Source organism: Lathamus discolor, chromosome 14, assembly GCF_037157495.1.
Source record: "Lathamus discolor isolate bLatDis1 chromosome 14, bLatDis1.hap1, whole genome shotgun sequence".
In the NCBI taxonomy this organism is placed as follows: Eukaryota; Metazoa; Chordata; class Aves; order Psittaciformes; family Psittacidae; genus Lathamus; species Lathamus discolor.
In genome coordinates, this window is record NC_088897.1 from 3,381,216 (window position 1) to 3,403,752 (window position 22,537).

Genomic DNA, 22,537 nt, shown 5'->3' on the forward strand with positions numbered 1-22,537 from the left:
TCATTAAGAACAGCCAACATGGTTTTATGAGGGGGAAGTCATGTATGACCAACCTATAGCCTTCTATGAGGAAGTGACTAGGTGGAGGGATGATGGTAGAGCGGTAGATGTAGTTTTTCTTGATTTCAGTAAGGCATTTGATACTGTCTCCCACAGCATCCTCATAGATAAGCTAAGGAAGTGTGGGCTTGACGATCAAGTAGTGAGGTGGATCGAGAACTGGTTGAAAGGAAGAAGGCAGAGAGTTGTGGTCAATGGCGCAGAATCTAGCTGGAGGTCTGTGACTAGTGGAGTTCCTCAGGGGTCGGTGCTGGGACCGGTGCTGTTTAATATTTTCATCAATGACCTGGATGAGGGAACTGAGTGCACCCTCAGCAAGTTTGCTGATGACACAAAACTGGGAGGAGTGGCTGACACACCAGAGGACTGTGCTGCCATTCAGCGAGACCTGGACAGGCTGGAGAGTTGGGCGGGGAGAAACTTGATGAAATTTAACAAGGGCAAGTGTAGAGTCTTGCATCTGGGGAAGAACAACCCCATGTACCAGTACAGGTTGGGGGTTGACCTGCTGGAAAGTAGTGAAGGGGAAAGGGACCTGGGGGTCCTGGTGGATAGGAGGATGACCATGAGCCAGCAATGTGCTCTTGTGGCCAAGAAGGCAAATGGCATCTTAGGGTGCATTAGAAAGGGAGTGGTTAGTAGGTCAAGAGAGGTTCTCCTCCCCCTCTACTCAGCCTTGGTGAGGCCGCATCTGGAATATTGTGTCCAGTTCTGGGCCCCTCTGTTCAAGAAGGACAGGGAATTGCTTGAAGGAGTCCAGCGCAGAGCCACAAAGATGATTAAGGGAGTGGAACATCTCCCTTATGAGGAGAGGCTGAGGGAGCTGGGTCTCTTTAGCTTGCAAAAGAGGAGACTGAGGGGTGACCTCATCAATGTTTACAAATATGTGAAGGGTAGGTGTCAGGATGATGGAGCTAGGCTTTTTTCAGTGATATCCAGTGATAGGACAAGGGGCAATGGGTGTAAACTGGAACATAGGAAGTTCCACGTTAACATCAGGAAGAACTTCTTTACTGTAAGAGTGACAGAGCACTGGAACAGGTTGCCCAGGGGGGTTGTGGAGTCTCCTACACTGGAGATATTCAAGGCCCGCCTGGACAAGTTCCTGTGTGATGTACTGTAGGTTACCCTGCTCTTGCAGGGGGGTTGGACTAGATGGTCTTTTGAGGTCCCTTCCAACCCTTGGGATTCTGTGATTCTGTGATTCTGTGATCATACTAAGAGATTATTTGTTTGGGTGGCCACTCATTGTCCTTCCAGTTACCAATTTGTAGTTCCCTTTTAGATCATTTCCTTCTTAGTTCATCTGTTTCTGTGTATAACTGGACTCCCAAACGTTCTCCTTGGCTCATAGCTGGTAAAAAAGAAACTTGGTCTCATTGTTCCTAATACACGTGATCCTGTCCAATTTTTAGGCAAAAATGCAAAGGCTGCTTTACCACAGATCCAATAATGTCCGTCTGGAGTGGGCCAACCGTTTGGTATATTAGTTCCATTAGTCCAGTTACGGAATTGGTGATTCATTTCTATAGGATCTCCCCATTTTTCCCAGCCTTTCTTTGTTCTCTTCCATAGATAACCTCCTTCACAAAGCAAATTTCCTACTGGTTTGCCGTCACTTTCTGAATTTTGCCAACACCTTTTCCAATTACATTTGTTTGTAAGATCCATTGCTGCCTTCTGTTATTTCCTTCTTGATTTCTCCAGATCACAGGATCGCTTATGTTACTCTCCATCGCTTCCCAGGGCCATCTCTCTCCCTGGTTAGTTCCCCCACAAACATAGCAGTTGCTTACATTCAATGCTTTAGCTATATTTTACAAAGAGATTGTTAGCAACAGTGGGAATTTCGTATTGGACTCCTGTTTCCGTTTCATGATAAAATGAGTTGAATAATAAATGATGTTGTATTGATTCCTTAACACTTTCCGTAATTTGAATTTGGACTTTAGCTCCTGGACCCTTTCCTGTAGCCCATATTTTAATTCCAAATTCCTTAATTTTCTTATTTTTCCATTTTCCAATAGTCATGGTAGTTAGATTGAGAAGGGTACATTCGTGTGGTCCACAATCTAGCTTTACTGGGACATTTTGAATAAAGGCTGTACGCAGATATGTTTTTCACTCTAAGAAACCACCCCAAGTGACAGACGGAATGCGAGATGAATATACCTCCGTCAGATCCCTTAATTTTGGCTTTGGAAAAGGAGAGGGAAAAACTGAAAGCTAAGCTGGAGAGATGTTCAGATTGGGATACTGGGGAAAGATGTTAAGCAAAGCAAGAAGGAAAGCAAGGGAGCTCGGGCAGCTCCTGTGTTTGAGCGTGGGATGAGTGCTGGGGAGGCAGAGGTGGAGGGATGTGAGTACCACTGGGGGCTAAGGGGGCGATGGCTGGGGCAGAGGGATGGGGACATGACTGGGGACCTATTGCAGGCAGCCCGCTGCCCCGGCCGAGCACTCTAACGTGGGACTTGTCCTGGCAGCATGGTCACCAAGAAGGAGCTGTGCACAGACCCCCGGGCGGCCTGGGTGCACGCACAGGTGCAGCACTTCCAGAGCCTGAAGAACTGATCCTTCCCCACTGCCACCCCTGATGCCCCTGGTGCTTCCCCAGACCCGGGTACGCAGGAGAGCACTTGGATGGCAGCCTTCTTCAATGGGAAAGCTTATTCTATTTAACTTATTTAAACAAACTATTTTCTGCTAAAAAAAGGGGGGAAAAAAACCCAAAATAAATTATATAAAATCCCTGCTTTAAACTGAAAATAATTTAAACCGTATCAATTTGCTTGTTAATGAACAGTCTGGTGCTTCGATGCCTGAGTAGAGTGTTTGCATTGTCAACCCCTTTGTGTGTCTCTGAAGTCCCTGCTGGAGCCCCGACGCGAGAGACAAGACCCACGGGGACCCCATTGCTCTCCACGCATCCTGGGGTCACTGCTCTCTCTGGAACAGAGCAGCCTCAGCCCCACAGCATCCCCCACGGTGCCTCCCCCTCCCCAGCCTGGGTTCAGCTCCGGTGCCACCCATCGGGTGCCACCAGGTTCTCAAGCGGGTGCCCAGCGCCAGCTCCTATTTGGGAAGCAGCCTGGCATCCCCTCTGATGGTTCCCTGCAGCATCCTTTCCCCACATCTCCCCAAAGGTCTGACATTAAGCTGTCTGGAGCCTTGGCTTCCTTCCTGCTTTTCTTGCTGACAGCTGAAATGGGGAATTTTGGGGCTATTTGGGATAGAGCGGTGAGAAGGGAAGTGCACGGGAAGAGGCAGAACAGTCCCCCCACCACTGCAACCTTTGGGGATGGCTAGTCTTAGAATAGAATCATAGAATCATATAATAGTTAAGGTTGCAAAGGACCTTAAGATCATCCAGTTCCAACCCCCCTGTCATGGGCAGGGACACCTCATGCTAAACCATGTCACCCAAGGCTTTGTCCAACCTGGCCTTGAACACTGCCAGCGACGGAGCATTCGCAACGTCCCTGGGCAACCCATTCCCATGCCTTACACTCTCACAGTAAGGAATTTCCTCCTTATATCCAATCTAAACTTCCCCTGTTTCAGTTTTAACCCGTTACCCCTTGTCCTGTCCCTACAGTCCCTACTGAAGAGTCCCTCTCCAGCATCCCTATAGCCCCCCTTCAGATACTGGAAGGCTGCTGTGAGGTCTCCACGCAGCCGTCTCTTCTCCAGGCTGAACGGCCCCAACTTCCTCAGCCTGTCTTCATGCGGGAGGTGCTCCACTCCCCTGGTCATCCTCGTGACCTCCTCTGGACTTGTTCCAGCAGTTCCATGTCCTTCTTATGTTGAGGACAGCAGAACTGCACACAATGCTCCAGGTGAGGTCTCACAAGAGCAGAGCAGAGGGGCAGGATCACCTCCTTCGCACTGCTGGTCACGCTCCTTTTGATGCAGCCCAGGATACGGTTGCTTTCTGGACTGCGAGCGCACACTGAAGCCGCCTCATGTTCATTTTCTCATCGACCAACACCCCCAGGTCCTTCTCCGCAGGGCTGCTCTGAATCTCTTCCCTGCCCAACCTGCAGCTGTGCCTGGGATTGCTCCGACCCAGGTGCAGGACCTTGCACTTGGCGTGGTTAAACTTCGTAAGGTTGGCATCAGCCCACCTCACAAGCGTGTCGAGGTCCCTCTGGATGCCATTCCTTCCCTCCAGTGTTATCAAGCGAACCACACAGCTTGGTGCCATCGGAAAACTTGCTGAGGGCGCAGTCAATCCCGCTGTCCATGTCAGTGACAAAGATGTTGAACAAAACCGGTCCCAACACCGATCCCTGAGGGACACCGGTCTCTGGTCTCTGGCCGGACATTGAGCCATTGACCACAACTCTTTGCGTGTGGCCATCCAACCAATTCTTTATCCACAGAGTGGTCCACCTGTCAAATTGATGTCTCTCCAATCTAGAGACAAGGATGTCGTGTGGGACAGTGTCAAACGCTTTGCACAAGTCCAGGTAGATGACGTCAACTGCTCTACCCCTGTCCATCAGTTCGGCAGCCCCATCATAGAAGGCCACCAAATTGGTCAGGCAGGATTTCCCCTTAGCGAAGCCATGCTGGCTGTCACCAGGCACCTTGTTGTTTTTCATGTGCCTTAGCATGCCTCCCAGGAGAATGTGCTCCAAGATTTTGCCAGGCACAGAGGTGAGACTGACTGCTCTGTATTTTGCCGGGTCATCCATTTTCCCCTTCTTGAAAGTGAGGGTTATATTTCCCTTTTTCCAGTCGTCGGGAACTTCACCTGACTGCCACCATTTTTCAAATATGATGGCCAGTGGCTTAGCAACTTCATTCGCCAGCTCCTTCAGGACCCGCGGATGGATTTCATCAGGTCCCATGGACTTGTGTACATTCAGGTTCTTAAGATGGTCTCGAACCAGATCCTCTCCTACAGTGGGCCTAGGATCATCATTCTCACAGTCCCTGCGTCTGCCTTCCCAGACTTGGGTGGTGTGGGCAGAGCCTTTGCCAGTGAGGACCGAGGCAAAGAAGTCATTCTGAACCTCAGCCTTCTCCAAACCCACGGTAGCCTGCTCTCCCGACAGCTTCCGGAGAAGGCCTGCGTTGTCCCTGGTCTGTCTTTTATTCGCTACATACCTATAGAATCCCTTCCTGTTATCCTTAACATCCCTAGCCAAGTTTAATTCTAACTGGGCCTTAGCTTTCCTAACCTGGTCCCTAGCTTCCCGGACAACATCCCTGATTTCTTCCCAGGCCGCCTGACCTTGCTTCCACCTTTTATAAGCCTCTTTTTCCCTTTGAATTTTCCTCAGCAGCTCCTTGTCCATCCAAGGAGGTCTCCTGGCCCTCTTGCTGCACTTCCTTCTAGTTGGGATGCAACGCTCCTGCGCTGGCAGTAGGTGATCCTAGAATACCAACCAACAGTTCTCATTAGCTCTGCCTTTTAAATTTCTAAAGCCCTCTGCTGCATCAGTCCATTGCAAAGAGAGAGGGGTTTCTTTTAACAGCTCATATAGTGGTCTTACCAGAGCACCATAACCATGCATCCAAAGTCTGCATCACCCAGTCCTTCCCCGGAACGTCCAGAGCTCCTTGATGTTCGACGGTCGTGGAGTTTGACAAATGGCTTCTTTTCTAGCAGTTCCAGGTACTCTGTGTTCTCCTGTTATTTCATACCCTGGGTAGGACACTGGGGTTTGGGTTACTTGTGCCTTTTGTCTGGATACCCAATAACCGTTCAGTCCCAGAAAATTCAATAATCCCACCATTCACTGGACACATTCTTCCTTTGTTTCTGTGGCAATTAACAGGTCATCCACATATTGTAACTGAGTCCCCGTCTGAGTGGGTGGTTTCCATGATCCTAGTGCCAGTGCTAACTGACTTTGAAAACTCCTTGGACTGTTTTTAAACCTTTGAGGTAATACTGTCCAAGTTAATCGGGTTTTTATATAATTTATTTTGGTTTTTTTTCCCCCTTTTTTAGCAGAAAATAGTTTGTTTAAATAAGTTAAATAGAATAAGCTTTCCCATTGAAGAAGGCTGCCATCCAAGTGCCCTCCTGCGTACCCGGGTCTGGGGAAGCACCAGGGGCATCAGGGGTGGCAGTGGGGAAGGATCAGTTCTTCAGGCTCTGGAAGTGCTGCACATGTGCCTGCACCCAGGCCGCCCGGGGGTCTGTGCACAGCTCCTTCTTCTTGGTGACCATGCTGCCAGGACAAGTCCCACGTTAGAGTGCTCGGCCGGGGCAGCGGGCTGCCTGCAATAGGTCCCCAGGCATGTCCCCATCCCTCTGCCCCAGCCATCGCCCCCTTAGCCCCCAGTGGTACTCACATCACTCCCGGCTGGCTGCAGCTGCTGCTGGTGATATAGGCAGAGGTGATGAGGCGCCGCGGGATGGGGCGCTGGTGGTAGGTGAAGCAGCACGTGGTGGGGACAGCATCTGTGATGGCAGAGACGGAGAGCCCTGGTGAGACCCCAGGCACAGGGGTTCCCGGGGGATTTGCTGTCTCCCCTCTTGTGTCCTGTTCCCTCGGTGCCAGCATTGGCCTCCTGGTCCCAGCCCTCCCCCTGCTGATGGGGATGGAGCTCTCAGTCTGCCCCGGCAGCTCCTATGGAGCAATGGCACAGTGAGCCCCAGGGAGGATGCAGTGCTGCCGGACTCACCGAGATGGGCCTCAGGTGGGGCGCGGGCGGCCACGAGGAGGAGAGCGACCAGAGCAGCTGCGGAGACCTTCATGGTGCTGTGGAGCTGAGGGATCTGCGTGCAGGGCTGGAGCTGGGCTCTGCAGGGCTCTGCACAATGCTCGGCCCTGTGGCCATGCCCTGCTTTTATCCCCGGCCGCGGGGCGGGCACAGGCTTTCAAGGAGAGAAAAAGAGTCCATGCTAGCAGGGAAATCCTGTCAGAGCACGCGGATTTGCTGAGCTGCAGAAGGAAGCTGCAGAGAGGGAAGCGCTGGCCATGGGGCAGCAACTTTCAGATTCTCTTTGGGTGCCCCAAACCCCCCAGCACCAACGCTGCCACTGCCGCAAGGATCCCCCAGCAGCCATGAGCCAGGCTGGGGCACAAAGCTCCATGGCCAGAGCCCCAGTGGCAATCCCAAGCAGGCAGCGAGCTCCAGGCAGGGATTTGCTTTGCAGCATCGCTGTGCTGGGGGGCTGAGGAGCTGCTCTGTGGATGGACACCGCCAGGCTCTGCTGCTATTGCTGGCAGAAAACCACTGCCAGGAGAAAGCTCCCACCTTAGCCCCAGTTTTGGCACAAACAGCCCTTCTCACCCTGCTCCCCTGCTCACAGCAGGGATACAGAGTTAGCTTCAGACCCGACACCCAGGCTGGGGAGATCAGTAATAAGCCCTCCATGGGCAGGGAGGCAGTTGGTTCGTACACTGGAGCAAAGCAGCACTGGCAGGGATGTGAGAGGGGACCCCTTGTAGTGTTAGCGTAAGATTAAACACATAACCACCGGAATGGTTATATGAGGTGCTTTATTGCAGCGCTGGGAAACCAGGGGCACTCGCCCAAATCTGGCTTCAACCTCGTCACATCGCGTCCACAATTTATATCCTAAAAGTTTCACAGTTAATACATATTCATCATAGGTTACAACATTTAACTAATACATATGCATAAGGGATTGCCATATCCATCTATTACGACATCAGCCTCTTCTGCGCTTGCGCGGCCCCCTCTGGTGGTCGTCTGGTGGTCGTTCCGATGAAGTAAGAGTCTTCCTCAGATGAAGTAAGAAGTCTTCCTCAGGTTGTCCTTTTCACCTTTCCCCCACTTGAGTATATTCCAAACGTTAGCACCCTCTTATCTTCTTTCTGGTATGCTCTTCCAGCTATCTTATACACATGTTCCACTTGGGTATAGTCTCCAGTACATACTTTTCTAAATCCTTTTATACTCCTTTTACCATATTTAGTTATGCTATGTTTTTGTAGCATTGGGTACAAGACAGCTGTGATATATTGCAACATTAGAACCGCCGTGATACAAAACCACGAAGTCACAGCATTTTCTAATATACAAAACCTCACTATTAATTTATAAATTTCTCAAACATAATAATTTTTACTATTTTATACAATTGTTTTATCATACAAAATTCTGCTCTTTCCAACATTTCCCCCCTTTGAAAATACTTCACTTATTTAAGTAAGTATTTTCATTCCTTTAGATAGCTGTTTCCTAATAAGTAGGAGGAGGTGTCAGATATTTTGAGTGGTCTCTGGTCACTGCTCCTATAATTTGATGAGTCCATGCGTTGTTCCTGGCTATTTCCTTTCGGATACACAGATACATTAGGTAGATCATCAGAAATACAATTAGTACCATGATTATGGTCTGCACGAGGGAACGAACCCATCCCGTGAGGTGAAGGCCCAAACCATCAAACAGTGCTCCAACCCAATTTTGTTCAATATATTCCTTTTCTTTTTCTATTTCTTGTTCAATGCTGTTTAGTTGGGAGATGTCATGTTCTATATCTGCAGTCACATTAGGAATGTGAATACAGCAGTGATCTACTCTATCTTTTAAATATCCACAAACACCATGTTCCTTAAGTAACAACATGTCTAATGCCATTCTGTTCTGCAAGGTCATTTTGGTTGTTGCCTGCAATTGTAAATTCAAATCTCTGAATCCTTTCTTTGTTGGCATTGGTCCTGTCAGAATGGTATCTGTGAACCTGCAAATCAGAATGGCATCCTGCTTTAAGTTGTGTCAAAACATCTTTTCTACCTGTCCACTAGATTGGGGCCTCCAAGGAGTGTGTAAGTTCCATAATATTCCTAATAGTTTACTAACTTCTTGTACTACGGTTGCAATAGAATGTGAACCCCTATCTGATGATATACCTAAAGGGACTCCAAATCGCGGGATGATTTCTCTAAGCAACCATTTCACTACTTCTTTTGCCTGATTGGTGCGACAGGGAAAGGCCTCTGGCCATCCAGAAAAAGTGTCAACCCCTACTAATAGATATTTGTACCCTTGTACCTTTGGTAGTTCTGCAAAATCAACCTGCCAATAATCTCCTGGTTCCATTCCTATCCTAATTCTTCCCATCTCAATTTGTCTTTTTACTACTGGATTGTTTTTCAAACAGATTTCACATTTTGATCCCACTGATTTTGCCATAGTTAACATCTGTGTGGAAATTATTCCTCGTTTTAGATAAGTTACCAATGCTTCTGCACCCCAATGACATTTTTGATGTTCAGTTTGTAGAATCTTTCGCATTATTGCAGGTGGCACTATTACTTGTCCTGTTGTTGTTACATACCACCCTTCAGAATTCTTTTGGGCCTTTAAGAGTCCTGCTAATTTTTCGTCTTCTGTTGAATAGTCTGGGCTTTGTGAAAGATAGGTGTGGAGTGGGCTTACCTTCAGAGGTATTAAAGCCATCATATTCCACACCTCCCGGGCTACTTGGCGGGCTGTCTGATCTGCTAGTGTATTTCCTTCAGATACCTTTGAAGTTCCTCCTTGATGTGCCTTGCAATGCATGATGGCTACTTGTTTAGGTCTTTGCACAGCAATTATTAATTCTAAAATTTCTTTCTGATATTTTATGTTAGTCCCTTGTGAAGACAAAAGTCCTCATTCTTTCCATAATGCTCCCTGAATATGTACTACACCAAATGCATATTTTGAGTCTGTCCATATATTTACCTTTTTGTCGTTGCTCAGCTCCAATGCTCTTGTAAGAGCTATCAATTCTGCTTTTTGGGCTGACGTTCCTTCGATTACCTTTTGCTGAGTTGTCACAGCATATCCTGCGTATCGTGTCCCGTTCTCCACAAAGCTGATGCCATCTGTAAAGAGTTCCCAGTCCGGTTGTTCTAGAGGTGCATCCTTCAAGTCTGCTCTGGTTGCATATGTATGTTCAATGATTTCTACACAGTCATGTTCGAGGGTTCCTTCTTCTAGGACTGTTCCTAGAAAAGCTGCTGGGTTTAACAGGTTAGTAGTTTTCAAGCTTATATCATCCTGTTCCATTAGGATTGCCTGATATTTCATCATCCGGCTAGGGGACAACCAATGCCCCCCTTTTTGTTCCAGAACAGTGGTTACCATATGTGGCACAAACACATCAATGTGTTTTCCCAGGGTTAATTTCCTAGCTTCTTGGATTAAAATAACAGTTGCTGCTACTGCTCGCAAGCATGAGGGTCATCCTGCACTCACTGGATCCAGTTGTTTTGAGAAATATCCCACTGGTCTTTTCCAGCTCCCAAGTTTTTGAGTTACTACCCCCAGTGCCAATTTTTGTCGCTCGTGGACAAACAATTGGAAATCTTTTGTCAAATCTGGGAGTCCCAATGCTGGAGATTTTGTCAGTGATTCCTTCAATTTCTGAAAGGCTTCTTTCTGTTGTTTTTCCCAAACAAAGGCATGTGATTTTTGGGCCTCATACAGGGGTTTGGCAATCAGTCCATAGTCCATTATCCATAGTCTGCACCACACTGTCATACCCAAAAATATTCTTAGCTCATGCAAGTTTCGTGGTTCCGGGATAGCACAGATTGCCTCTATGCGATTTATTCCCAGCTTTCGTTGTCCTTGTGAAATTTCACATCCCAGATACAACACAGTCATGCATGCAATTTGTGCCTTTTCTTTTGAGACTTTATAACCATTCAAGCCTAGCTGATTCAGAATTTCAATTGTCACTTTTATGCACAGAGATTTTTGTTCTGTTGCAATAAAAATGTCATCTACATATTGTAGCAAAAGGTATTGTGATCTCGGTACCTGTATCTTTCCTTGGGTAGTCCGTTTCCAATTCTTTGGCTAGTTGGTTTCCAAATAGGGTCGGACTGTTTTTGAATCCTTGTGGAAGTCTGGTCCATGTCAGTTGTGTTTTCCGTCCATTCTGTGGATTTTCCCATTCAAACGCAAACAGTTTCCTGTTACTTTTGTCAAGGGGAATGCAGAAGAAGGCATCTTTTAAATCAATCACCGTAAACCATTTATATTTTTCCTTCACAGATGATAGCAATGTATATGGGTTTGCCACCACCAGGTGGATATCTTTTGTTATTTCATTTATTGCCCTCAAATCTTGCACCAATCTATACTCACCGTTTGGTTTCTTTATTGGGAAGATTGGTGTGTTATATTCTGATTCGCATTCTTCTAAAATGTTATATTTTAAGAATTTCTCAATTGTTTCTATGATCCCATATCTTGCTTCTAGCTTCAATGGATATTGTTTAACCCTTACTGGTCTAGCCCCGTCTTTTAACTCCACTATTATTGGTTGAGCTGCTTTTGATTTTCCTGGGATTTCTGTTTCCCAAACTGTTGGTATTACAGCCTGTTCCACTTCTTTTGGGATTTGTGGAATAGGTTTGTCCTTAAGGACTAAAATCTGTCCTGTTTTGGATTCAGGGATTTGCATTATCAATTCACCATTTTCAAAAAACAATCGTAGCATCCAGCTTACTCAATAAGTCCTGTCCTAATAGAGGCTTGTATATCATCCCAGTCTGGGTTTTGGGTTTTCATAATGATCTTTATCACTCGAGCTACTTTATCAGGATTTTCTCTATATGTTCCTGCCGATTGTTTCCATATAACCAAATCCCCAGGGGAGAAAGGTATTTTAACATACACTGGTCCTTCAACTCCAACCCCCTGTCTTAAAGGGGCAAGGACCGCACTAGCTGCTTGAAGCTGTGTGTTTCCTTCTCGCCCTCCCCTCCGGCGAGTTCTGTGTGAGACTGGGGTGACGGGGGAATTTCTCTCTCGACCTCCTCCATTTTCACACTCTTCTTCACTCTCGAGATCGCTATCACTTTCCTCCCCCTCCCCCCTTTCCTCATTTATCACTAGCGGAGCTACTAACGAACCAGGATCTTCCTCGTCCCTTTGATGTCGCCGACTATTTCTCATGGCAAGGCATTTCACACATTCCTTTTCTCCAGCACACTCCCTGCATTTTTCAGCATTGCTTGTTTTGACAACCATTATTCCGCAAGATTTCTGCCATTTATCATTGTTTCTTGAGATAAAGAAAAGATCCACATACGGTACCTCATCCCATTTTCCTTCCCTTTTACAATATAACATCAACTGCAAAATAGTATTATATTGTAAGGTTCCATTTTCAGGCCATTTTTCCTGATCTTCTAATTCATACTGCGTCCACCATACATTGCAATAATCAATTAGTTTGCTTTTCCGCATACTCTGCCCAAATGCACCCTCCTTCCAATGGCTTAAAATACAACCTAAAGGAGATGATTTAGGAATTGGCGACATTTTATAATTACAAGAAGATTTCTAAACAGGCTCCTCTCTCACACACACACACCACTATATTACAAAACTTATACAGACAGATGCTGATCCCGCAGCACAAATACCAATACCATAACCACGTTTGCCGAACCTGCAGAGCTTTCGCTACTGTCTAACGGACGGCGCCTAGGCTTTTACCCCGAGAGCTCTCTAGCCCCAACCAAGCGCAGCTTTCACCGCGTCTAACAGGCAGGCTTTACTACTAGCCCAGCCAAACGCAGCTTTTCGCTGCGTATAACAGGCAGGCTTTTACCAGACCTTACCAAAGGTCAATACACCATACTTTTACTAGAAACTGGTTCTGTAACTTAAATAAAGCACCTTTCTTACCGTGTCAGAGGTCCGTCGTGAGCAGCAGAGGTCGGTCGCGGTCGATAGCTCCCCGAGAATCTCTCGGTGCCGGCTGGAACGGGGTCGAAACGCTATCCGCCTCAGCAATGCCCGCGAGGTCCCATCTGGGTCGCCAAAATGTTAGCGTAAGATTAAACACATAACCACCGGAATGGTTATATGAGGTGCTTTATTGCAGCACTGGGAAACCAGGGGCACTCGCCCAAATCTGGCTTCAACCTCGTCACATCGCGTCCACAATTTATATCCTAAAAGTTTCACAGTTAATACATATTCATCATAGGTTACAACATTTAACTAATACATATGCATAAGGGATTGCCATATCCATCTATTACGACATCAGCCTCTTCTGCGCTTGCGCGGCCCCCTCTGGTGGTCGTCTGGTGGTCGTTCCGATGAAGTAAGAGTCTTCCTCAGATGAAGTAAGAAGTCTTCCTCAGGTTGTCCTTTTCACCTTTCCCCCACTTGAGTATATTCCAAACGTTAGCACCCTCTTATCTTCTTTCTGGTATGCTCTTCCAGCTATCTTATACACAGGTTCCACTTGGGTATAGTCTCCAGTACATACTTTTCTAAATCCTTTTATACTCCTTTTACCATATTTAGTTATGCTATGTTTTTGTAGCATTGGGTACAAGACAGCTGTGATGTATTGCAACATTAGAACCGCCGTGATACAAAACCACGAAGTCACAGCATTTTCTAATATACAAAACCTCACTATTAATTTATAAATTTCTCAAACATAATAATTTTTACTATTTTATACAATTGTTTTATCATACAAAATTCTGCTCTTTCCAACAGTAGCAGAAGGGAGCAAGAAGAGAGTCCCAGGGGGACCCCCCCATCCCTTGTGCCAGGGGTGGGAAAGCACCAACCCCTTTTGCCTCCTCTCAGCCCGCAGGCCCTACAGCGCTTGCCGCTGTAACATAAAGAAGGACTGCAGAGCCCTGGGAGAGGTGGTTAGGGGCTCTGGAGCTCAGATTGTCTTTTGGTCAATCCTCCAGGAGACAGGGGAGGACCCTAAAAAAGCCAGGAGGGTTGGCCAGGTCAATAAATGATTGGACGAGTGGTTCCATAGCAGGGGTTTGGGTGTCTCGAACCCTGGACCCAAGTTTGTAGGCCAGGTCTACTGGGGGCTGGTGAAGCTGCTCCGATAAAGCAGGGAAGCAGCTGTTTTGGTAGAAGGCTTGCCAGACTGGGCAAGGAGGCTTTAAACTAGATGTGTTGGGGGAGGGGGGCATCATTCCATCCCAACACACCCAGTCAGTTGCCAGCACCTATCCTAAATGCTTGGAGCAACGTAGAGATACTCCAGCCGCTGCAGCCAACGAGCCGGTTTCATTTGGAGCTTGGCTCAGATGCCTCTATACAAACGCCCGTAGCATGGGGAACCAACAAGAGGAATTAGAGATGTGTGCACGTCTCCGGGGGTATGATATAATAGGCATCACAGAAACATGGTGGGATGGCTCCTATGACTGGAGTGTTGGAATGGAAGGTTACAGGCTCTTTAGAAAAGACAGGCCCGGCAGACGGGGAGGGGGAGTTGCTATTTATGTTAGGGATAGGCTGGAGAGTACGAAACTCTGTCTGGGCACAGGTGGGCAGACAATAGAGAGTTTGTGGGTCTGGGTTAAGGGGAGATGGTGAGCATGCCAGACACACCTGAAGCCTGAACCCTGCTCCTGCAGCACGGTGCCCACCACGTCCTCGTTCTTCCAGGGCAGGGAGCAGGTGAAGGAGACCAAGTGAAGAAGAGCCGGGAAGCTCAGGGCATGGCTCAGGGGCCACTTCCCAGCACTGCACTTGCGGGTCCTTGCTCCCACTCTTGAACCACACCTGTGGGGTTGAACAGTACTTGTTCATGCTATTAATAGTGATTTTATCTATTTTACTTGTTTTTCTGCACTTTGCCTCTGCTTTGAGCAGCTGCAGTTTCCAGGCAAGGCTGCACAAACGTGCTGGAAAAGACCAGGGAGAGAGGGAGAAGCTCAGCTCTGGGTCATCCCTACAGTCACAAGCTTCTCTGAAAGCCCACATCAGGGTAAGAGTTTCTGGTCCAAAACATGGTAAAAACATGCATGGCCAGACTGGGGAGATTCCTTGCGTGTACAAACCCTTCCCTGCTTGTCCTTCAAATGGCCATCTCTTCATGCAGGCTTGATGAAGCACTGGAGATGATCACGTTGGTATTTAGCTTGTCACTGGCTATTAGCACTAGCCCGCCATTTATAAATCTGCACAGGAGATGCTGAGTGACGGCCTCAGAGGGTATTTGGCAATCCCGTATTTCTTTGTTTTCAGGCTAAAGGTCCCGCGTTACGGAAACTTGATCTCAGCTGATGTACGAGCTTGGTGCTGGGAAGGCTGTTTCCTTAAAAGTCTTCTTCTGCAGCTCTCTGGTGGCGGGAACTTGATGCTATTGACCAACAAACAGCTGCATGTGCTTGCGTTTCTTGTCCCGTTTGTAGGTGAGCAAGAGCATACGGTGAGCGTCAAAATAAACACCAGTATGGAGAGCCGGTGGGTTCTTGCCCGTGTCAACAGGAGCGTAACTCGCTGCGCGGCTGTTTGCTGACCACTTAACTGACATTTCCAAAGGGACATGTCTGGGCAGCAGCAGGCTGCTCTTGCTCCGTTGCTGTGGTTACCGCCCGGCAACAGTTGCCAGGGCGCAGGGAGCTCAGCTCCGTGTTGTGGTTACAGCCCTGCGACAATTATGACCACATAGGTCGCAAGGCTCCATTGGCTTGGCCACAGCTCCGTGAGCGTTGCAGCGGGCAGTAGAGCTGCAGTGGCTGCTACGTACGCAGTGGGGCTGGAGAGCCAAGGCAGCAGGAGCAGCATCATGCTGGGCCAGAAGCCAAACCTCAGCAAGCGCATCCGTGAGATGCGGGCCAGCATAGCCCTGCAAGGTGCTGCCCCGTTGGCTTTGCATTATGGACTGGGCCAAGTCGGGGGCTTTTGGTCCCCGCATCGTCCTGCACGGTACCAACAGCTCCTCAATGTCCTGCAGGGCTAGCGAGGACGTTTTACTCCAAGCCAGAGGAAGAAAAGTTCAATGAGAACCGGGAGCTGCTGCCCCAGCTGCGAGAGGCGGTGCAGGAGGATACCCGTGTCCTGGGCCGTGTGCGGAAGGTACCAGCAGGTCCCATTTGCTGCCTCCGTGACTGTGGCTCTGCCGGAGCTGCAGAGCCAGCTTCTCCACTGGTCCTCTCCGGGAGCAGGAAGTGCAGGGCAGCAGGAGGCTGGGACCGTCCCCAGCCTGGCACTGATGTGCTCTCTGCCCTTCTTTGCCCACAGCATGAGCTCACCCTCTCTGAGGCTTGCGCAGCGGAGCAGCCCTTGGGCATTGCTTTGGCCAGTAAGACGGTGGAGGTAATAGCAGAGTCCAGCGGGCGCAGGCTGCTCGCAGCGGGCTGGGGTTCAGGGGATGCTCAGAAGGACGGGTTGTAGGGAACAGGGACCTGGTGCCAGCCCCAGGACAGCCCCACAGGGCTGGTGCAGTGAGACACGGGGTGTCCATGAGTGGTCCCGTGGAACCCTTTGCACTGCAGGACCCATCAGTGTCCTCCGTTAGCTCCCTGAGCGGGACCTTTGCCGCAGCAGAGCTCCTGTCCCGCCAAGGGAGCGAGCAGGTGCCAGCATCACCAGCTCTGCCTTGGCAAAGAGTTGTGCGGGCAGGACCCCTTCTCCCGTGGGTGCCCAGCGAGCCCTGACTCCAGCCTGGCAAATGCTCACATCCCACGCAGGTGGCCCAGGAGAAGCTGCGGGCCGAAATCTATGGCCGGGTGAACACGTGCAACATGCTGCTGTACCAGGTGAAGCAGCGGAGCCGGGCCAAGGAGCAGCTGCAGAGGCGGCTGCAGCAGCTGCAGGATGTGCGGATGGACGAGAAGCAGCACCAGGCACAGGTCCCAGGGCCCCTTGCTGGGGTGGCAGCACCCGTGGGGGGGTTCAGTCAAGCCTGCAGCCCTGGGTGGGCGCCGGTCTCAGCACATGGGCTCACCCCTTGTCCTCAACCATCTCTGCCCCAGGTGGTTCGGACGCTGGAGAGCAGCATTGAGAAGACGCAGACAAAAGTCCACGCTGGGCAGAAGGTGACTGCCCTGTACGTGGCGGTGCGGGATGCCCTGAGGAAGGTGAGCTCATCCTCACTGCGCCGTGCTCTCAGCCGCTCCCCCTGCAAAGGCCCTGAAGTGCCCAAGGGGCTGTGCTGGTGGGACACCCTCCTGCAGGAGCTCCTCCTGCTCCCCCCCATCTTCTGTCCCAGCACAGGGCACCCCTGGGACTCAGTGGGCTGTGGCTCCCCGTGTCCCAGGAGCTGGCCCACCTGCCTCTGCACCTGGACGTGCTGAGTGAGACGGCCGAGCTGCAGCACGGGGAGGTGGAAGACATGGAGCTCAGGGCCTCGCATGGTCTCAGAGCTGCTCGTGTAGCCAAGGTGAGACGGTCCAGCGCACCTCAGGGTGCTTTCCTGCCCTGCAGAGCCCACAGGTGGCACCAGGTGCCCAGGCTGCTGAGTCTTCCTTCGAGGAAAAGCAAGACTGAGCTTGGCCTCCCCACAGCACCCTCCCGTGTGTGGCTCTCGGGCCAGGCTGCCCTGCGCTGGGGACAGCTGCCTGAAGCACTGGCCGTGGGGAAGGTGGCATTCTCCATTCTCTAGCTGTCCTTGCTCAGTTTCCTTCCGGGGCTGTTTACTCGGGGTAGGGGGGAGCATTTTTGGTGCTGGCCGTGCCCATGTTAGAAGCCCACAGAGGTCCATTGTAGCTTTGGGAGCCACTTCTTTTCTGCTCTGCTCTGCTCTGCTCTGCTCCAGGAGCACAAGGCCAGGATGGAAGCCCAGTTCCGTGCCGAGAGAGAGCTCAGGGCCCGCACCCTGGCTGCTCGGAAAGAGCGCGTAGACAGACGCTGGCTCAAGGAAGCAGAAGAAAGGCTTCTGAAAGCGGTGAGCTGGGGGGACCTGGCCCAGGCAGGGTTGCAGGCACAGGGCGGGCATCGGTGCCCAGCCTCCCATGGGCGAGGGGCTGCAGGGCCAGCTCCCCCAGGGTGCCAGCAGCTCAGCGGTGACGATGAACATCCTTGCAGCAAGCCAGGCATGACGTCGCCAGGGACTTGCTGAGCCTGCCCGAGCAGGACCCGCTGGTGGGTGAGTGCCTGTCAGGGTGCAGGGGGGGGATGCGGGCGCAGCCGCAGGCATCCTTCCCTGCCACAACCTTTCCACCCCAGCTGCCAAACTGGAGGCCACCAAGTCCCGGCTGGAGCGTGACGCCTGGCTGACGGAGAAGATGGAGAAGGCCAAGGCTGCGGTGCAGTGCTCCTGCCTCTGGGTGAGCTGAAAACCCATCTCTGGTAGAAGCTGGGGCTGCTCCAGCCCCAGGGAGCTGAGCCTTGTCTGCTCACCTTGGTCCATTGCAGGGTTATCTGCCCTCCTCTGTCCCCAGTGCCCCCCAGGGCCCCTCTTGTGCAGGCAGGGACGGAACTGCTGTGCTCCACGACACGAACTTGCAGCGGTTCCTGTGGTTCCTGGGGCAGAAACCTCCCCAGGACCGCGGCCCAGATCCTGTACCCTGCAGGAGTGGCCTGGGCTGAGTCCATGTGCTCTCCCCCGGCCAGGACGTCCCCGGCAGGCTCCTGGCACAGCAGAAGTCCCTGGCGGCACTCGAACAGTACCTCAGAGGGCGCCAGGAGAAGCAGCAGGAGCTGAAGAAGGCACTGAAGGAGCTGGAGATGCAGCGGGATGAGCTGAAGTTTCGCCAGCCCGCAGACACAAGCAGGTGCTGCTGGGCTCCGGACAGCCATGCCAAAGGGGCCACCAGCCCTGGGGGCAGGGGGGCATGTGCATGGCAGGTGTCCCAACAGGGCACCCCTTCCTTTGTCACCCTGCGGCTGCCCACCCCTCCCGCACTGGGAGGGTTTCTGAGCAGAGTGCTGCCCCAGCTCTGGCGCTGGCAGAGCACCCAACGAGGAGCCTTGCTCCTTGCCTGGCACGGGAAGTGGGCCCAGCAGCAGCACGGGGTTGAGCTGCAGGCAGCACCTCTGCTCTGCGCTTGGGGCAGGGGAGAACGTGGGCAGCAGCTTTTGCAAGAGCTCTGGGGCGTCTGCAGCCCTGTGCACTTGGATGGATGTGACCGTGCTTGGCTCCAGGGGGCTGGAGGAGGAGCTGAGGACGAGGCTGCAGTGGGAGGAGGCTCGGCTGGCAGAGAGGCGAGCGCAGCTGCTGAGGAGCCAGGAGACGCTGCTGGACTTTGCAAACGGACTCGACAGCCTCTGGGGCCGTCTGCGGGGCATCACCGTGCCTGGCCAGGTACCCGCACAGGGCCGGGCTGAGCACAGCCCAGGCTCTGCTCGCTGCTGCAACGGCTCCGTGTGGTGACGCTCGGTGCAGCAGCCATCACCCCGAGGGGCTCGCTTTCCCCACCGAGGCTGTTCTCTCTCTGACTCCAGGAGCATTCTGTCAAGGCCGTGGGAGCGCACGAGAAGCTCCAGCAGTGTGAGCAGAAGCTGCAGTACCTGGTGCAGCGGGTGGCTCACCTGCCCCCCTGCAGCCACAGCGAGGACGATGAGGTGCCCGGGGGCTCCATCCCTGCTGCGCTCTCTGGGGACCCACACAGGCTTTCCCGGGTGGCCCAGCCCAAGCCATCCTCCCAGCTGGAGGATGGAGGTGCTCGAGGGAGGAGCCACGGAGCAGCTCAGGCCCCGGTGGCCCTGGGCTCTGTGGGCTGTTCCCTACCAGGGGCACATGGAGCTTGGGCACCCCTTTGGCTGGAACACCCGCCTCCCCTTCAGCTGTGAACACAGCGTCTCTTTCACAGACTTTTGTGAAGGTCAGGCAGCTGCTGGAGAAAACCCTCCTGAACGAGCCACAGAACCAGAAGGTTTCCTTGGAGGACGTGTGCATGAGGGTCCAAGGTAGGAAAGGGGACACATCCCACAGCAACTGCCCCAGGCATTTCTGGGCGTCCTTGCCCACCTCCCAGTGTCCCAGCAGAGCCCAACCCAGGAGTTGCTCCGGGCGCTGGGGCTGACCTCGGCTGTCTCCAGGGCTTTGAGCATGGGGCTGCTTTTATGTGTGGATGTGGGAGAGCGAAGGCAGGCGGTGGGCTGGGGAGCGCAGAACCACCGCAGGAGCAAGGAGGGATGCTGTGGGGCAAGCGGGGAGACCCTCGTCGTCTTCAAAATCACTGGGCAGCAGATGCCAGCCACCCTCCAAACTGTGCTGGCTCCTCCTGGGGACACAGGCACAGCAGAGGCAGCCCCGCAGTCCCTCCCCAGCCCGCTCCTCTGCGCTCTCTCCTGCAGACGATTCTGATTTTGGGGACAACCAGAGCGGCCTTGTCCTCAGCAGAGAAGACATCAAGAAGCAAGGGCTGCGGCTGATCGAAAGCAAGAAGAAAAGCAAGAGGAAGTAGTGCTTGCTCCCCGAGAGCTGGGGACGCCCCAGACCACCCCTTGTACACTTTCCCCTTGGTTTAATAGAGGAGATGCTTTTCATTCCTCCAAAGCTCGTGTTAGAGCCGAAAGAGGAGGTCGCAAGTCACTTCTGTCCGCGGAACATGCGGCTCAAAGGTGGAGGGGAGCTGAGCTGGCTTTGCAGGCAGCCACATCCCCTGCCCCTCTCCCCACAGGGGTGGCAATGGGCTGGGCTGGGGCCATCTTTCTTGGGCAGAGCACAGCTGGGGGCAGGCTGGCTTTCTCCCCCTTGCTGCCGTGGGTCCAACACCTTCCTGGGCCCTCTGCACACTTCCCGGACCCCGACGGGCTGGCACAGAGGGCACTACGCCAAGCCTTTGGCTCCAGCACGGGAACCTCAGCCCTGCCCATAGCTCACAGGCCGTCTTCTCTTCTCTACAGAAGCATCACCTACACGTGGTGAGCACCAGATAGGCCCCACCGACATGCCAACCTGCCCTTTCTTAGCCCCCTAAAACTCCATCCCTCCACGTGGAAGGGAACCAAGGAAAACCTAGGGTGCCATGTGGGCACTGGCGGCAGGCAGAATGGGAGCCCTGGGGTGCTGAGGCAGCAAGGAGGCCTGTGTGAGAGGACCGCCGCTCCACTGGGCTGAGGGACTGAGGAGCAGTGGGTCTGGCCCCCACCTGGGCACACTCTCCCCACCACAGTGGGGTGGACAGCGGCATCCATGAGGAATGGCTCTCGGAGATCCGAGAGGAGCACGGAGGAAGGGGAGGGGGGCAGAAAACAAAAGTGACGCGCAGTGCAATTCTTCATCCACTGGTGTCAAGGAGGCTGCCCAGCAGGATGCCGAGACGAAATTCCTGCAGACCGTCTTCACCCTGTGTGAAGCTGGCAGGGCCAGGGGCTTCTCGCAGTGCCTGCAGGAGTTCTACCACCAATTGCAGGTGGTAGAGACTGTTATAAAGATTTCGTCTTAGCCGTGATCTGATTCTATTATTTTATTACAACTGATTACTATCGAGAGGCAATAAGCAATCAGCGCTGGGTGCGCCGGGGAGTCTCCGCCGCACCAGAGACGCACACCGGGGTCTTTGGGGTCTAGTCTCTTACACTTCTTGGCCCGGGGTCTCAGCCAATCCCTTCTTCTGTACCTGGATGCCGACGTGGCCCCTTTCCATTATTCTGTTCTCGTTGCTGGGGCCATTCTCCGGTGAAGACCTTGCTGACCGTCTTGGTAGTACATTCACGGGGAGATGTCTTTCCCATGCAATTAACCACCATCTTAGCCCCGTAAATTCCATTCGCTCTCTGGTTACTTATCCTGTAACGGGATGTACGTATCTCTTAGTTACATAGCCCCCTTAAAGCATTCAAGCAGTTAATCAAAGCACTCTTTAAGCAACAGAGGGGTTCCCAGCAGTTCACCAAAGCACCCTTAGGAAACAAAGCGGTTGAGTAAGAGGGATTATTCCTTGGTTTCTCCTCTCTCATCAGTGTATGGCCAGGAACATTCACCATAACCATGAACATTCCTGTACATCCCCCACAAGGTACAACGGTCACGTAGGCGATGGCGGCGCGCGCGGCGCTGTGCGTGCCCGGGGCGGCGCTCTCCCTGTACGCGCTCCATGTGGAGCGGGCGCGCGCGCAGGGCCCCGGGTACTGCGCACGCTGGGACCTGGCCGAGGCGGTGTCGTGCACGCGCGTGATCGCGTCCCGGTGGGGGCATGGCCTGGGGCTGGTGGAGCCACTGCTGGGCCGGGACAGCGCCGCCAGCGTCCCCAGTGGGGCCGTGGGGGTCGTGTTCTGCCTCCTGCAAGGGGTTCTGGGGCCCGTGCGTGGCCGCGGGGCCTCTGCGGTGCTGCTGGCGTCGGCGCTGGCGTCGGCGCTGGCGTCGCTGTGGCTGGCGGCCATCTTGGCCTTCGCCCTGCACGACCTCTGCCCCGTCTGCCTCAGCACCTACGGCCTCAACCTGCTCCTGCTGCGCCTCAACCTGCGCCGCTGGCGCCAGCGCCCCCAAACCCACTGAATTCAGCCCAAAACGGGGCCAGCAATCACAGCAACGGGGGAAAAAGAATTATTTTGAAGCCTTGGGTGGGATGGTTTAGTGTGAGGTGTCCCTGCCTATGGCGGGGGGGTTGGAACTGGATGATCTTGAGGTCCTTTCCAGCCCTAACTATTCCGTGATTCTATGATTCTATGATTATTAATCGAGCCCTTAAGCAGGTGTTGATAGGGGATACACAAAACAAAGAAGGGGGAGATGTGGGGAGGGAAGGCCATCAGACTTGCATGAAAAAGAGTTTCCAGCCCCGGGCACACAGGAGAGCACTTGGACTGCAGCCTTCTTCAATGGGAAAGCTTATTGCTGCTAAAAAAGGGGGGGAAAATACCCAAAATAAATTAT

At 52.3% G+C, this 22,537-nt stretch overlaps 3 protein-coding genes across 3 annotated transcripts; 2 read left to right on the forward strand and 1 right to left on the reverse strand.

The window, feature by feature from the left end:
• Positions 1-6,041: 6,041 nt before the first annotated feature.
• On the reverse strand, positions 6,042-6,856 carry LOC136021936 (C-C motif chemokine 3-like). Its single transcript, XM_065694646.1, has 3 exons — positions 6,703-6,856; positions 6,370-6,478; positions 6,042-6,245 (listed from the first exon to the last, which is right to left on the reverse strand). Exons 1-3 carry the CDS (start codon positions 6,773-6,775, stop codon positions 6,155-6,157), a joined length of 273 nt encoding a protein of 90 aa, XP_065550718.1. The 5' UTR covers positions 6,776-6,856; the 3' UTR covers positions 6,042-6,154.
• An 8,703-nt stretch (positions 6,857-15,559) lies between these two features.
• Positions 15,560-20,123, forward strand: LOC136022108 (coiled-coil domain-containing protein 183-like). Its single transcript, XM_065695039.1, has 13 exons — positions 15,560-15,626; positions 15,728-16,089; positions 16,464-16,625; positions 16,749-16,853; positions 17,033-17,155; positions 17,531-17,659; positions 17,800-17,860; positions 17,941-18,041; positions 18,328-18,557; positions 18,859-19,018; positions 19,159-19,278; positions 19,527-19,623; positions 20,014-20,123. Exons 1-13 carry the CDS (start codon positions 15,560-15,562, stop codon positions 20,121-20,123), a joined length of 1,827 nt encoding a protein of 608 aa, XP_065551111.1.
• Positions 20,124-21,696: 1,573 nt separating this feature from the next.
• Positions 21,697-22,192, forward strand: LOC136021908 (vitamin K epoxide reductase complex subunit 1-like). The gene has a single exon (XM_065694608.1). The coding sequence runs from the start codon at positions 21,701-21,703 to the stop codon at positions 22,157-22,159; it is 459 nt and encodes a 152-aa protein (XP_065550680.1). The 5' UTR covers positions 21,697-21,700; the 3' UTR covers positions 22,160-22,192.
• The last annotated feature ends 345 nt before the right edge of the window (positions 22,193-22,537 follow it).

Excerpts from the sequence above, each read along its gene's own strand:
- LOC136021936 (XM_065694646.1), bottom strand. The coding sequence starts at position 6,775 with ATGAAGGTCTCCGCAGCTGCTCTGGTCGCTCTCCTCCTCGTGGCCGCC. Across the intron at positions 6,479-6,702 it reads CCCACCTGAGGCCCATCTCG|ATGCTGTCCCCACCACGTGC; the intron begins GTGAGTCCGGCA and ends CTGCCATCACAG. Across the intron at positions 6,246-6,369 it reads TGCAGCCAGCCGGGAGTGAT|CATGGTCACCAAGAAGAAGG; the intron begins GTGAGTACCACT and ends TTGTCCTGGCAG.
- LOC136022108 (XM_065695039.1), top strand. The coding sequence starts at position 15,560 with ATGCTGGGCCAGAAGCCAAACCTCAGCAAGCGCATCCGTGAGATGCGG. Across the intron at positions 16,090-16,463 it reads TGGCCAGTAAGACGGTGGAG|GTGGCCCAGGAGAAGCTGCG; the intron begins GTAATAGCAGAG and ends CATCCCACGCAG. Across the intron at positions 18,558-18,858 it reads GGCAGGGGGGCATGTGCATG|GGGGCTGGAGGAGGAGCTGA; the intron begins GCAGGTGTCCCA and ends GCTTGGCTCCAG.
- LOC136021908 (XM_065694608.1), top strand. The coding sequence starts at position 21,701 with ATGGCGGCGCGCGCGGCGCTGTGCGTGCCCGGGGCGGCGCTCTCCCTG.